Source organism: Homalodisca vitripennis, chromosome X (assembly GCF_021130785.1).
Source record: "Homalodisca vitripennis isolate AUS2020 chromosome X, UT_GWSS_2.1, whole genome shotgun sequence".
NCBI classification, from domain to species: Eukaryota; Metazoa; Arthropoda; class Insecta; order Hemiptera; family Cicadellidae; genus Homalodisca; species Homalodisca vitripennis.
In genome coordinates this window covers 136,248,785-136,265,617 of record NC_060215.1, presented here as the reverse complement: position 1 = coordinate 136,265,617, position 16,833 = coordinate 136,248,785, and the positions used below count along the sequence as shown (strand labels likewise).

The 16,833-nt window shown below is 32.2% G+C and overlaps 1 protein-coding gene across 1 annotated transcript in view; it reads left to right on the top strand.

Moving 5' to 3' along the window:
• LOC124369875 (WASH complex subunit 2-like) overlaps positions 1 to 16,825 on the top strand; it is a 51,295-nt gene extending 34,470 nt beyond the window's left edge. Inside the window, exons 9-13 of the mRNA XM_046828011.1 lie at positions 5,627 to 5,672; positions 6,356 to 6,453; positions 10,550 to 10,641; positions 11,688 to 11,803; positions 16,097 to 16,825. Of these exons, the coding sequence (XP_046683967.1) occupies positions 5,627 to 5,672; positions 6,356 to 6,453; positions 10,550 to 10,641; positions 11,688 to 11,803; positions 16,097 to 16,679 (935 nt within the window). The 3' untranslated portion in view covers positions 16,680 to 16,825. The remainder of the gene's footprint in view (positions 1 to 5,626; positions 5,673 to 6,355; positions 6,454 to 10,549; positions 10,642 to 11,687; positions 11,804 to 16,096) is intronic.
• The last annotated feature ends 8 nt before the right edge of the window (positions 16,826 to 16,833 follow it).

Below are 16,833 nucleotides of genomic sequence, written 5' to 3'. Positions count from 1 at the left end.
TTGAATATTTATTATTGTAATTATTTGTAAGTGGTTCAGATTTTTGTTTTGTTGTAAAACGTGTATTGTCTCTCTACATCAGGTTTTTTACAATTAAATAAACAGTATTTGTTAAAACAATTACGTAAACTAAAGGATTATATAAATGAAAACATTTGCCATCTTTATTTGTTAAAAAAATAAAAAACACTGAGTTCTGAGGATAGAATAGAATAGATTAGATTCCATATTCTCTTCCTCAGATGTCAAAAAAATCTTAAGACATAAGGTTACACTTACACAAAAAGTTAAAAACTAATCAATATGATAATCTTGTCAGAATTTAACGTGACAACAGAAACATGTATATGATGAAAACACATTTGTATACATGTAAGTCTTGAGTGGTTCGAACAAACCCAAACAATGGAGAGGCCTCCTGAAACAGAGGAATAATCCCAGTTCTCAAAACAGGTGTTCTTATTTTGTAACGTATAACGATAGCAGATGTCCGAAATCTTGTTGTAACACAGGAAGTGTTTAAATAATTTTATATTTACTAAGGAATAGTATACTACTGAGGCATTGTTCGGATTAAAGGAGACAATGTATCCATATATTGATTTAGGGAGGAAGGAAGGTGAGTGATTGATTCGTCCTCTTTGATCGTTTCTGTAAGGAATCTAACAATCTTTTTGATATCGGGGTGCTAATGAAGATTGGTTCTTATAGTGAGTAGAGCGGTACACTTTAAGGCGTTGTGTCAACACATTGCCCATCTTGTGGAATACGAGAGCTGAGAGCTAAGGGTTGTTTTGTACCACTTCATAGTTGAGAGCCTGCAAGCCCTGAGTATTTCATGAAAGAGATTGACAAAGTTCCTCATTGTTTTCAAGGATGAAGTTGAGATGTTTGAAACGTCAGTTAGCTGATTAAGGTGCAGCATAATTAGTCGATGTGGGGTATGTTTGTTATGCATCAAGTTATAGGCAACCATTTAGCTCTTGAGAAAGCGAATGACTTGATTAGGTTCACTCGAGAGAACGCTTAAAAAATATTGGAACTTCGTCACATTATTTAGTGAGGTTTTATTATAAATAATAGCGTTGAAAAATTATAAAAAGAACACCACTCTGCAAGATAGCAAGAAAATTACTGACTTCAAGATTCGGCAATTTAACAGTCGATGATGCATACAGGCATTCTGCTTCTGACGATGTAGTAGATGTGGAGATTGTTAGAGCTTCCAGCGGAATCGGAAATTCAATTATCCCAGTTACCATTGCTTAGAGATCATTAATGGCAGCTTGATACAGATGAACTAAGTAGACAACCGAAGCAGGTTGTTCTGGTTTCTTGGAGGCAATAGCTTTATACAAGGAACCACCAGAGAGTGCAGTTGGCGGCGACCAATAGAATGGACTGGCCTGCGCGACGTTGCCACACAACTGCCGCTGCCGCTGCCCCGGCACGGCTGGCGCATTGTGGCTGATAAACCGCTGCGCTGTCACAACTAACACTGATACTGAACATTTAAAACTTATCAGTATAATTGAAAAACAATATTTAAAATGCGTTGACAGTTTGCTATAATTATATTTAAATTACTTGTATAGTTTATTAGTGTTATTACAAACTAACCATCGGTTAAAACAAACAAAATCGTCCCGTCAGTTAGTCAGAGTAAAGTACTTGCTTATTTCCATACGATACAACAATCGTTTCAGTGATTTAATCGATTTTACTAAACACACACAAAATTAATATACATGTTGCTTATATTGGACACTGCATGACGTGTTGCTTGATTGGAAATAATTAAAAAAATATAACAATACAATCAATTTTAAAATTATCGAACAATTATATTTTTTAAATTATGAAAATAATCAAAATTTTCCACTAAATAACTTTTAGGGCCTACTATTTTAAAGTGAAATACGTTAAAAAGCATGATTGACTTAATAATATTCTTACCTTTGCACTTGTATATTATTTATTCGCTCTCAGGCGGCAATATCGTAGCCAAAAACCTCGGAGTCTTCTTCATTTTCACTTTCTGCCTCACTGCTACTCGTGTTAGAATTGTCTGCTAAGTTTATTAATTATTTGCTCTACAACACTTGTGCGGATACATTCCTTTTCAAAATCAGCTTGCTGCAAGGCTTCTGCGTGCTGAACTCTTGATTGCCAGCCTTCTTTAGTCACTTTGTCCAGAGCACCATGAACAAGTTTCTCAACGTCGGTTATTTTAAATGTCTCATTATTACGTGCTACCTCTCCCCTTCACTTGAGCCCATACCATTTCAATGGGATTGTACTGGCAGTGATAAGGAGGGAGCCTGACAACTGTATGTCCCATTTCATTGGCTAATACGTCGAGTTCATAAGTTTTTTGTTGGGTTTTATATGGGAGAACCCTCATTATAAGTTCTGGTTTCGTTTCTTTCATACAGTATTGTATGTTTTTTCGAGACAGCCAAATTTTGAATCTCTTCCTTTCTCCACGATGAATTTGGAATTTTCTCGGCGAGTACTGAGTGGTATGGAGCATTGTCCATAACGATGATCGAGCCTTCTTCCAAAATGCATAGCAATTTTTTTAAACCATTTTCTAAACGATTCAGCGTTCATTCCATCGTGATAGTCCCGAACTGGATGATGTCTTAGACCGAAAACCCCACTTACATTCTTTCAAAAACCCATCTTGCCGAACCGACATGACAAATTATTAATCTTCTACCTTTGCCGAGAGGAACCTTTAGTCCACCAGACTCAGTCGTATCCTGCCATATGTATTTTCGAGTATGGTTTTCATTAACCCATGTTTCATCGAGGTAATATATGGGCCTACAATCACCAGATTCTCTAAGCTCTTGCATAAATCTCAAAAATTTTAAACGAGCCGCTACAATATCATTTCGTTCCAATAAAAACTTTCTACCATCATTGGTTTTCTTATACAATAGGCACTGACTGACGGTCAGAGACCGGAAGGAGGGAGGGGGGCTGTTTCTTGGAAACAGTATGACTCATCCGTCTGGTATTGCCACCACTGCTGGCTGGTGCGGCTTTTGTTTACAGGTATTTCACCCGTTTCCTCCACATTTTCACTCGTCTAACATCATCTATTATGTACTGTGGTTCAAATTTCATTGGATGTTATAAAAAACCGTTACTTTAGAATTTTATTAAGAAAAGTACATTCATATTATATAAATACTTGTGCTGTATGATTTTTTCAACTATGGCCAGTTTAAATATTTAAATCATCCACGTGTGGAAAACAATTTTACATAACACAGATTCAAGACTATTAATAGCCAGGTAGGAAAAATGCTTTCAAATGGTTATACATTTATGAGAACCGAAGTGCGTAACAAAACCCGTTGCGGCAACAATTCCCACCCGTTATATACTGAATAAGTATATTTATGGAAAAGAACATATATTTCAGATGTATTGATAACTTTCTTACCAAATTGAAAAATCCATTTAGCATAACATGATTATACTATGCAAACATGTAATGGCCTTATTATATATCAGTGATAATGGTATTATCTAACTGTTAAATACGGGAAATTAACGTTTTTTTTTGCGGTATTTTTATGTTTTTTTTAAATTTATATTATCGGCTAAAGATTTTAATCCTACGATCTTCGTATATGAGTAATATAATTCAATAATTTATTCCAATCCATTTAACTAAACATGGAAATAAGCTACAGAGATGTACTTTTTTTTTAAATGACCGTAAAATTACATTTTGTAATACGTACTTAATTAATTCAAGACAGCTCTAACATTTCTTTCGAGCGGTACGATTAAGTATTTTAAGAACGCTGGACTGCTCGCGCGGCTTGTGGTTACAGCGGGGAACAAGTTTGGCAACGTCGCTCAGTTCTCGTTGGCCGCTCCAAGGTCACGGGCAAAATAGGCTCCTCCCTCAACTGCACTCTCTTGTGGTTTTTTGTATAGTGATCATATCTGTCAGCCACTTTCCTCTTTAGTTGAATAGAGAGCTTGGCAGGTGGGCAGGTACCTTACGGCATTGCTTGCCTCCACCAAAGATACGTTACTGTATTCCTTGCTAATTTTTTTAGTTGTTGGTTAGTTCTTTTAACTTTAAAAGTGACACATGACCAGTCTAGTAAGTCACACCTTTTTGGAAAATTTTCACTATACAAACAAAAAGTTATGTAGCACAGTTTGTTTAGCTGTATCCAATAATCCAGATATATGATTTATAATTTCATCAGATTCATTTCTGACAACATTATTGGTACCACACACAATAAATAAGGCATCTTCTTTATTGAGATTTGCCTCCTCAAGATTTCCATTATTTAGTATTTGTCTTGTTTGTTCTCTTGGTCTAACAAAACGTACTGCTTCTTACACCTTTCGGGATTTAATAAGGTGTCAAGCCAGATTTCTGCCATGACTATCAGCACAGATAAACATTTTTACATTCAGTTTAGATTTAGCACAGTTTTCTAAATTAGTTACAATGACTCCATCTTCAGGATTGCTTAGAGTTAAGTGGTTCAAATCAATCATGCAAAAACTGTAGTCCATGTTTCTATTTAATTTTGTAGATTTTAAACTATTAGTTTTCTTCTTCCAGCCTAGCAAATCATTTTTATGTTAGATAACAGTAGCTAAGTTTGTTTTTATCCTAGGCTATCTATTCATTAATAGTGGCTAGCGAGTCATTTACTGTATACGTCAGTTCACAGTGGCCAAGTGTACCAGACTGCTGACATCCTAGGTTATGTAATCACTTGTATGTCCAGTCACCAGTCAATATTGAACTCATATAAAAAAATTAGTTTGCAAAAACTAGTGGTTGCTGAGCAATCTTAGCACAGTACAACAAATATAAATTTCCTGGTCGTGTACCAAAATAATTTTGGAAAAATCCAAAATAACCAAGAGACGCAGTTTTTATGATATATGAAAAAAATATTAAGTACTGTGTAAAAATATACAACATATACATATTATAGTAACATATAAAAATTAGCAAATTTACCAAAAATGCAATGGTTTTTTGATAGGTCCGTATAAAATTTTGCTTTTCATACAAACCTAACAAAAGTTGTATCATAACTATCCCAAATGGATATATTAGGTAAATGCAAATTTATAAGTCGTGATTTAAAAAGTGCAATACATTTTAATTTCAAAAATAAATGTTGTATTTATGTTGGTATTTTTTAGAAAAAAATGGTATAGAAATTCAATAAATTTTCTAAATGTTGTAGAATCTAAGATTTGTATTGCTATACTATATACGTATAATGTTTATTCTAACTGGATTAAAGGGCATTGCAAAGTAATAGTGTTTTTACATAACAAAACACAACACAAGTTTGGTTATTTTAACGTAAATTGTAGTTATTTGAGTTATTACCTGAGGAAGAGATCAGGTTGCAGATTTTGAAATGTAGTGAACCAAACAACTTTTGGCTTTGGCTACCTTCTTACTAACAGTGACTATTGAGTCAGCTTTCTGTCAGATAACTCTGGCCGAGTCTACAAGATAACTTTTAACCTAGGCCACCTATTGATTCATTTTCAGACAATTATTTAGATACAACTCATACTCTTCAAACTTGTAATAAATTGCTTTCATTTTTAGAGGACGACATTCCGAAAGTTGTTGGTGACAACTCCAGCAATTACAGGTAAGGCCATGTACCTCTTTGTATATATCATTAACTACTCAAATTTTTTAAATTAAAGAGATAATTGTATATTTTAAAACACAATATTAACATTGTTATCTTTAACACGATGTGTACTCCGTCAGGTACATCTGGATTTTCACACTGCTGTTGTGCACCCGGTCGGGTACACATCAGGCTTTCGTAAAGCGCATAGTGTGCTTGATGGAGTACACGTTACTATGCATTTCCTTATTGGATTTTTATTGGTTGCCTTTCTTGGTGGTTTGTTAAATATGAGCCCGCACCTAAAGAAATATCTCAGACTATTGTGTAACCGTTGGACGCATGATTGCTTAATTTTTTAGGTAAACGTATATTTAGGTACCCCTTGGGGTATAGGGAGAAACATTTAAAAAACATACTGAAATTTTTTTTCTAAATTGTGAAGTCTATACTTTTCTCATTATACTTAGATGTTTAACATAAAAAAAACCGATTACAGTTTTTTACCATTACTATTGAAAAATTCAACGGTATATAAAACAGTTTAAAATTTAGCCATTTTCATGAACGTGTTGCTAAATTATACTAAGATAGTTTTAGTAAAAATGTTTGCTTTTTTAATTGTAGTGTTGTAAAGAATAAAATAAACTATTTTAAATCAAAATAACGAAAGTGAAATGTAATTTGTATTAATGTAGGCCACCTAGTGCGGACAGCAGTGTGTCTTCGGCCCCAAGTTCTAACATATCTGAGCCAGTGAAGAAGACCAGTGAAGACTTTGGAAAGAGTGGATCTGGTAAGTTGTTAAATCCAACTGCTTGGTAATGATTTAAGTAAGATTTTTTTCTGATGTTATAATTTATTGCTAGTTCATCGTATTCGTTCACAATTAAGGAAGAAAATATTGGATTGATTTAGCACTTTGTATTTCTGTGTATAATTGAATAGTAATAACAAATAGTACTTAGATCTGTTATTTATAAAAGTAAGTCTTAACACTATAATATAAATATTAATGAACCAATAAGTATTGTAATGAAAATGGTATGTCATTCAATGTAGCATTATTAAATTCGTTGGAACTGTAAAAAGAATTTTTGAAACCCGTCTTTTAAGAACTATTTTAAAACTATTTACAGACATTAGCCTTACTCTAGTAGGGTTAATTTGTCACAAACTGATGGTATGTAATATTTGAATTTCTACATATGCTTAATAATCCTACATGGTGCTCTTAAGTAGCATACATCAGCAGGTGAAAAATAAACCTACATGTAACATTAAAATACTAAGACTGATAAAACAAGGTCTACATGATTCATTTCCCCTAATTTACATAATACATCTAATTTTTTTTTATGCCATATAACAATCTGGTGAGCTCCATGTGAGCTTCCCTAAAGAATTATGCTAACAGACAACAATCAACAGAATAATAATGAGCATTCAAAACAAGTTCCCTACTGGTATATTTTTTAGTTTTCTTAGTAAAACAGAACTGTTGCCAATATTTTACACTACTGATTTCTATAATCAATAATGATTTTATTCACTATAACAGTACAGTTTATACAGTTAAGAACCTGTAAACTTAAGTTCAGTAAAATTTGAAACAATCAGTGAAAAATAATCATATAAGGTGAGTAAAAGATTTCTCAGTAAAATATGTTCACAGTTTTTTTCTTTTTAATGCAAAAGTTATATTTCCCTGCTTGATCACGTAACGAAGATATTAAATATTTTAGTATAAAGGTAGTATGGCCCCTGTTCATATATGGAACTTATGTGTTGTTAACTGTCGGTCCTGCTAATTTTTAGTGTGGTAAGACTAGTATTGGTGTATGTGGTCAACCCAATTAAGTACAGTCTAGATGTATTTATATAACTAAAAGCAATTTATTCTGTCTTATTTATTTAAATAAAAATTTATTATTTTCAAGCCACTCACAAGACTATATCAATATGTAGTAAATCTAATACAAAGTTTCATATTAGTCTTATAGTATTCGATTAAGGTTCTTTCTTACACTTAACAATGGTGTTCGAGGTGCTATCAGAAAGTTTCCGGACTAGGTCTGCTAATTTTTGTTTCTTACCTGGGCTATTATTGGCTGTTATCACCGAAATAAGCTTCATTTGTGTTGATACAACGAACCCAGCATTTTTCCACGACTGGAAAAAGTCAAAAAAACAGCTTTTTCGGCAAGAACTTCCTACTTTTTTTTTTTTCATACGTCTAGAACACTGTAAAAAACTGAAACCTTTCATATGCATTTTCATTTTTGGGAGTGAGAAAAGGAAAGGGGCTAAATCTGGCGATTAGGCAGGATGTGGAATGGTAGCCATGTTGTTTTTGGCCAAAAACTGTGTTGTTTTCATGGAAGCATAAGCTGGAGCATTCTCGTGGTGCAACAGCCAGTTTTTGTGTTTCCACAAATCAGGCCTTTTCCTCAAACGCCTCAAAATGTCACAATAAAAATCAAAGTTCACTGCAACACTAGGTGGCACAAACTCACAATGGAAATAGCCTTTAATGTAAAAATCCACGAGCATTGTTTTTGTTCATTTCTCACTCATCTAGCTTTTTCAGTCTTGGTGATTGTGGACTTTTCTACACTGATGACTGCTGTGTTATTTCTGGATCATAACCATAAAACCAACTTTCATCACCAGTTATGATCCTGAGTATGAATGTGGAGTCACTTTCAGATGTTTCTTTGAGTTCACTGCACACATCAACACGTAGCTGCACAAATTTTGCGGCAACTTGATGCATGCCTAGATTTTTATTTAAAATTTCTTGACAGCTTCCATAGCTAATACCGACTACATAAGTCATTTATTGTCTGACAACAGTTTCATGAATGAGGTCAGAATTTTTTCCAACAATTTTATCTATTTTGCTTGTGGAAGGCCGTCCTGAACGATGATCATCTTCAATTGAAGTTCTGCCAGCCTTGAAATGAGCGTACCACTTAAAAACCTGTGTTCTGCTCAGTGAATATTCTTTAAAAGCTTCTTGAAGCATTGCAAAAGTTTCTGTTGATGATTTCTTAAGTTTAAAGCAAAACTTGATGCAAGCCCGTTAGCAAAGCACAACTTGTAGACATAACCTAACCACTCATAACAACGAAACTCGGCACAATGACTCAGCGGCTATTGAGGCAGAGGCTACTGGTGAGTACAGTTTGGGAACTTCCTGGTACCACCTCATATCATTAGTATATAAAACAAATTTAAGAGATAAGAAATTTGGGAGGTTATTAATAAAAACAATTAAAATAACATCACAAGTACAAAGTCTTAGGGAAGTTTGCTTTTTACTTATAGTAGGCTTGAGCGTTGTCAATCAATTTTAACTAATTGAAATCTATCTATCAAATATGACTTAAATAAATAAACTGATTTTGTTTTGCAAAGTAACATGGGATATTTCCTTTCTTAAAAACAGTAATGGTAACGGTAAGTTTAAAACACTTTTGATAGATAACCCAAAAAAACATCCAGTTCATCAAATAAGCTAGAGAACATATGTAAGACTTTGTGTAATTGTTTTAATATACAATTTGATTAACTGTAAATATTTTCTGAAATTCAGAGTTTATTGCAATTGTTCTATATTTATAATATTATTGGCTGGATTTAAATGTAATCTAAATGTTACAAATATTTACAAAGAAGTTGTTAAACTTTTCAGTAGAGAAAAGAAAGGTATGGTTTTGTTTACTACAGCTCCTTTCCCTCCTCGTTTCTGTGTTATTGACCTACCAAGCTGCCTTACACTTATTAGAGATCATTATAAACATATTATTGATTCCCAATGTTGCAAATTCCACTTCATTTCTTTAGATCTTTTTTAACCTTGCATAATTTCCTTTTTACAGTTTGATTTATATTTGGCATAAGAAAGCAAAAATAAATTTTTTACTATACAGGTATAAAGTGACATTTGTACCAAATGTACATTATAGCCTATTTTATGTGTAACAATACGCAAGACTGTTTAAAATAACAATTCATTATAATATAAACAATTGAAATGAATCAGTTATTCATAGTGAAATAGTAATTTTATATGGTAAGGATATGTACAATTAGGAGTGACACAGTAGCTTTATAACTAAGGATTATGAATAGCATGATGTAGCCTCCTTCTTTCTATTGCGAGCTACCCTAGAAGGTAATGTTTTCCTTGTTTTATCAAGGTACAAGTTTAGATAAGTTTGTTTTTAAAGTAGTGTAATATGAAATAAATATTTTTATTCATTAGATAAGATGTAAATTGTGTTTGGTGAGCAAGTTTAAAGTATATTACCTTGTAGCTAATCAGTTTTGAGGCTTTGTGCCAGAGAAAACGGCTAGGGACGATCTTCCCACGATGTCCAAGGAGCCAGAAAAGAACATTCTGTATAGATGTGAGGCCCTATTAAGAAGGGAATTTTAAATAAGTAGGAAACATCATATAGAATCAATTTCATTTGGATATTATAAAGTTTAGGATGGGCTATCTCTCTCTCTCAAGAAATTGTTTAAGTTAATAAATTTTCATTTCTGACAAGTTACATTTCGGTGTCATTCAAATACCTGATCATAGTTTTATGTGTTGAATTAAATCTATTCAAAATTCGAGTTCTCGTACCCGTCTCGAACTAAAGATTATTAATTATTGAATTATGTAACGAGGTAAAAAAATTTTATTAGAGTATGAGAACCTATATCAAGGTGATATATTTATGGAAGGTAAGTGTCCATAAGGGTACATATTTATGTATGTAATTAGAAGTTTTAGTGCACATTTATGTAAAGCTTTCAAAAATTTTATACCTTATAAGCAATTAGTTGATAGAATAAAAAATATATAAAACTTGGTGAATAAGATGAAAATGTTTCAGGTCGACTACCGGTGTGTGTTCAAGAGGACCAGGATCTGTTTGTTGATAGAGGACCCCTTCCTGTTGCGCACCTGGTCGAGCCCAAGAAGTCTGTAAGTCTTGCCATCGTACATCGATAGCTTTGGTTTCGCGTGTTCAGTAAAAACTCAATTTCATATTCAGTTCAAAATTCATGTAGATCTACTGAGCACACGGAAAAAAGTGAATAAATTCCAAAATTTGATCATATTTTATTCACACAGCATTATCAATGCCAATTATACAAGGGGAAAGGTGCTGATAAAGACTAGTAAGTGATGACTCATCAGATAAAAATCATTCCATGATGAGCACTATAAGTGTGTAAATTTATTTTTGCCTCATGATTATAAATTTGTCGATGCCTCGTTAAAATTTCAAAGAAAATTCGTAAGCTAGCATGTAATATAATATTTAATATATATGTTGATGTAAAATCATATAGTAATGGTAGATAATTCAAATATTGAAGGGACACACATGGGTTATGCCAACTTTGACATGGGGCTATCTGTTAGTTGTAATAAATAATTTAATGGTGAACTACAGGGTGTAATAAATAATTTAATGGTGAACTACAGGGTGTATGTGACCAAACAAATGGAAATAGAACCTGTTTCAACTGTACTCCTACATATTTTTACTCCAAGGAAATTATTTACAAGTGTGTTACATATCCCAAAATAACACATTTGGAGGTATGAGAGTCAGTTTAAAAATTTTTTTAATGTAAACATAGGTTGCTTACACATCTAAATCAGTGGTTGGTTACACATGGTTGTACTGACATTTTCAAATAAAATATTATTTTTACTTAGGGAGTTCCAGAAAAAATAATTCCTCAAAAAATCAAAATTAAATATTTGTTACCATACTATGTATAAAGATAAAATAAAATTTAAGCTGTTATTCTCGCCAATAAAATTACAATTCAAAATTACGTGTTCAAGTAATTGGTGTTATTAATTATTTTTGAAATCAATAAAATACATCTTCATAATTGTCCCATACACATCCAGGTAGTTTATCAGCCACATGGTTTACTGTTTGTTAGAGAATGATAGCTTATCAATAAAAATGTATAGATAGAACGTAACACACATGTCGCTGTTGTGTGCAGATACCTGCAGGAGGTGTGAGGATATTTGGAGCAGATATCAATCCATTTCCAGGAAGAAATCAAATTAGGGACGAAGGTGTTGAAAGATCATCATCAAAATCTAATCAACACGACAGGTAACTTTTCTAGCCATAGCCAACAGAACCATAATCATGATAACCGTGTTAGTGGTTTCTCACAAACAATATACCATATTTGATTCTTTGAGTGCCACAGAGCCTACTAAGGGCTCCTAGGGTTTTGAATTCTCTTAAATAAAAAATACTTTAAAACAAAATTAAAATTGTCAATACTTATGAATCAAACACAAAAGAACTTTTTTAAACGTATCCAAAATATGTATAAGTAGAGCACTTGAGATTTTTGGTTGTCACTATACGTATGTTTTATCAGACCTTATTAGATGATCCAAACAAAATTCCTAATCGAGAAAAATTTTAAAGATTTTTCTCCTAAATCCTGAAATGTTCATTGAAAAAGCAAAAGCCAATACATTTCTCCCACATATGCCTCAAACATGATTGCCAATGTCTTCAATACCAAACAGCTTCCGAATTAAATTGAATATCTCACATCCATTCCATGACAAAAAGGAAGCTAGTTTTTAGTCTCCCATATATGCAAAAATATATACTGGTATTTTGTTGCAAAAAATCTTTCAGGTACTCAAAAGGTTCATCACATGTGAACTCCAATTTTACTATGTCTGTACATAAAATTAATTTATATATATAGTTTTTATTTATATATATAAAAAATTTGTATTTATATATATATATATAGTTTATATATATATATATAGATTTTATATATATATAGTTTATATATATATATATATATAATTATTATATTTTTTGAGGACTAGTGTGTGTCCTTTTCTTCACATGTTAAAACATAAGGTTAAGCATGTATGAAAACTAATAAATCAAGGCAATAGACCAATGGCGTTCTTGATAACAGAAAGTTGTATATGAAAAACTAAAACAAATACTTGAGAACTGGCCTCTAAAACAAGTGTGGAGAAGCACACGCAAAATACCTCAACAGAATAGAGGTGCACTATACAACACATGATGCCTCACGCTTCAATGGGTAAGTAAAGACTGGAAATTACATCTCCACACGTTCTGTGTTGTGAAAATGAACGGTGTTACACCTAGACAGACAAAATATCAAATAGTGATGGTTGTGAGAAGGGGCTAAATGGTCAGAAGTTTTAGTTCTTACTTTTTGTATCGGATCCCCGAAGCCATTGAGTGTGTCCAAATTTGATTTGCTTAGATTTCTTTGATTGTTATAATAATTTGTTGTAAAAATTAATTAACTAATTAATTTTTTTAGTAGTTAATAGCCACAGATTGATTTAACCGATTGGCTGAACTGTTGTTTGAAGCCTGTAGACCGGCACTAGCAATTATAAATGGTCAACACTACAGCACTCTATAGAAATCATTTTAGTCTTAGTTAGGAGTGTAGCTATCAAATTCAAGTTTAATTTATTCCAATTTCACACCTCAAGGTTTAATATTAATTTAAAAACAGATATTTGACAATTTTTCTCTTTGATCTTATAAATTTCTTTTAAAATCTTGTGTAAACCATAGCGGATATTTTGGGATATTTTGGTATATTTTGGTATATTTTTTGAGTTTTTGGTACATGCAAATCCAATGCTGTATATAACTTGCAGCGATATGCTGCATATAACTTGCAGCGATATGCTTCAACTGTTAAATTTAAATCGTCTCTCAAAAAAATTTCGTCCCATATGATATTTTTTGTTTATTATAAAGTAAATAAAAATTACGTCTGAAAAAATTGTAATTGTAATAATTATAACTATTAGTTTGACATGAACGTTCTTTCTTTTAAGAGCATCCAAAATCAATTCTGGGTGCTACTTGTCAATGGTAACAAAGGGATATAATTCTTCAAAATCGTTTAAAATCAGAAATATCAGACAAAACCAAATGCAAAGTACAACAGAGAAAATTTTACATATTATTCTTTAAGGATAATATGTACGGTTCACTAAAAACAGTAATTGTTTGCATGTTTAATTGCCCTTTTACAAATCATAATTGGTTTGTTAAAATGTAAATGGAAATCGCCTTCAATCAATATATTTTTCACCTTTAAATTAAAACATATCTGATTGATAAATAAGGTATGATATACATGCAACGTAGAATTTTGAGTATAATAGGTGACACAAAATATGCAGGATAATCCGTTGTAAAATATTAACTTCAACCAAATATTTTCATTATCTGTCTCCATTTTAACTAACTGAACAGCCTTGAATTTGTCTTTAACAGCAATTAAAACCCCTCCTCCCCTCCCTATACCTGTAAGCTGATAATTTCTGTCACTACTAAATATGGTATATTCCTGTGTAAATAGTTGTGAATTATGAACTGTAGAGTTTAACCCTCCATCAGGCACTTAAAATTAGAAACACCATCAGGCGCTCACGGAGGTTTCCTCCAGGTTAGCGAATAATGGATATCATAGTCGTTTAACCTGTTTTTATTTGTTTAAATATTCATACGGATTTAATTACAATGTAATATATTCATTTTTAGAAGTTAAATAAAAATTACTCTCTTATGTAATGAATTTTCCAAATAAGAAATTCAAAATCTCCAAAAATGTTATTGTATAGTAACAACATGATTTATTTTAAGGAATAATGCAATTAATTGTAAAAACGTTTAACCTACTGTAATAATATATGGAAATTAACTTAGTTTTTAACTTCTTACAAAAACAACTTACTTCAATTCTTGAGTTATTAAACAATGTAATGTCAATTATTACTCTGAAATAAAAATTTATTCTTTACTAAAAATTTTTTTTTAATACTACACAAAGTTTTAAAACCTTTCCTTCTGGTTATTATAACGACAATGTTCACTCCATAAACAGTACTGAAATGTTCCCTATCACACGGGTACTGTACTGACAAGTCTCTCGTCTTCATTCTCCATTTCACAAAATTCAAATAAAATATATTGTAAAACTTAAAAAGAAACCATCACAGGTCACACATTTAGGCGCACACGGATTATTACTCCATAAAAACTAAACACAATAAGGCGCTCACAGAGATTTCGTCCAAGCACTACAAACACAACATCGGGCGCTCACGGAGGAATCGTCCAGTCTCGCACGGAAGTAGACCTCATACTGACAGATTTTGACAAAGATAAGAGGGAGGCTATTGTTTCGCTTCCCCGAAAGATGCTCGTGAAGTACACTGCGGGAAACGACTGCCAACATCAGAAAAGTAGTACTATTTTTAATAATAAAAAATACACGGAGGAAAACTCCGTTTAGCGCCCGATGTAGGGTTAACCATGATTCTGTTAATGCTACAATCAAGTACAGTATTAGTGTCATGAACAAACAACATTTAAGTAGACTATCTGCTGTTTGTAGTTGTCAGTTCTTCCAGAGTGTATATTGTCAATAGTCAATGACACTGCAATTTAGCAGTTAATCTTGTAACTAAGTCACATAAAACATACTTAGAGGACCTTTTGTTTCATAAACAAGATATTGACAAACAGAACAGTGTGTTATGTTTAGGCTCATGGGTTAGTGGTTACTATGCTAATTATATGTGTGTTGCTCAATTTTCTCCACTTGCCTACCATGGTGTGTGGATCATGTGTTGTAGCAGCGTCTGAATTAAGTTTGTGCATCTCCTGACTTGTTTGTGCTGAGTCTCAGTTATAATGTTTTTTTTATATAGAATTAATTTTCTGTTAATTAATGTTGTTAATTATGATGTGTTAGTTGTGTTGTTTGATAATATGTTAATTTTATGCATGGTTATTTATGTCTTGGGTTTCGACACCTGAAGTAGAGATCAGACATAAGTTTTTTTATCATATTTATGAACACAATATGTGGTATTCATTATCAGGAAAAAATCTAATTGGTTGATAAATTTATTTTATTCATTTGATTTCATACTGGTTATTAGTTGTGTTTTACATAGAATATACAGTACCACAGTAATACCTGAAACTTTGGATTACTAATTTCCATTTTGAATCAAGTACAGTATTTGAATAGTTGCCAGTATTTGGTTTGTAATTTTGAATATTTACACAGCTTTAGTGAAAACTTTGCAAACATTAATAATAATGTAATAAATAAACTTACCTTCTCGTTGGTATTTAAGAGAGAACTGTTGTATCAAATTTAAGTTTTGCTCCTTCTGATTTGCTTACAAAGGCCCTCTAAAATCTTCACTTTTGAACAGAAATTGTAATGTCAATTTAAATTTATTTAGTAGTTAGTGTTCATAATTTTATATAAAGTATGATTTGTGCTACCTTTATTTAATATTTTCAGTTATTCATACATACATATACAAAATATATATGTTTTTGTTTTAGGTGGGAAAGTGATGATGATAGTGATATTTTTTCAAAAGCCCAAAAACCATCAGTTAAGGTTTCATCATCCAAGGATGCCCCTCCAATTGGTGTATCTAAGAAGAAGAATGTAGACTTATTTGATGATGATGAAAGTGAAGATGATTTATTTTCTAATAAAGTGAAATCAGTTAAACCCACCAGAGATATTAAAAGTAACTCAATGAAAAATGTGAAAACTCCTGTCAGTATGCCAGAAAACTCACAGCCTACACCAGCAATGAGAAAATCTACACCTTTTAGTGATGTTAACAGTCAAGTTGATGAAGAAGATGATTTGTTTTCTGGTAAAGGTCTATTCTCCAGTAACAAGTCTGGACTTTCTCACAATCTCTTTACCGATGACTTATTTTCATCTGATAGTAGTGGTATTTTTTCAAATACTACTTCTTCAATACAAAAACCAAGAAGTGAAGAAAGCTCAGGTAGTTCAAAAAATACTTCAGACTCATTATTCTCCAGCGTTGATTCCTCCAACAGCCTTTTTTCCACATCTGAAAGTAGTGCGAAATCAAACATTATCAAGTCTAAAAAAGTTTGTTGAAAAAGATTTGTTTTCTGATGAAGGAGATTTGTTTGGTAATTTAAATTCAGCTGATGATCTGTTTGGAGCATTTCCAGCACCCAAAAAGAATGAAAATCCATCCAAAGTTAAAGAGCAAAGCACCACTTCAGCTATATCAAAGCCGCTCTCCAAG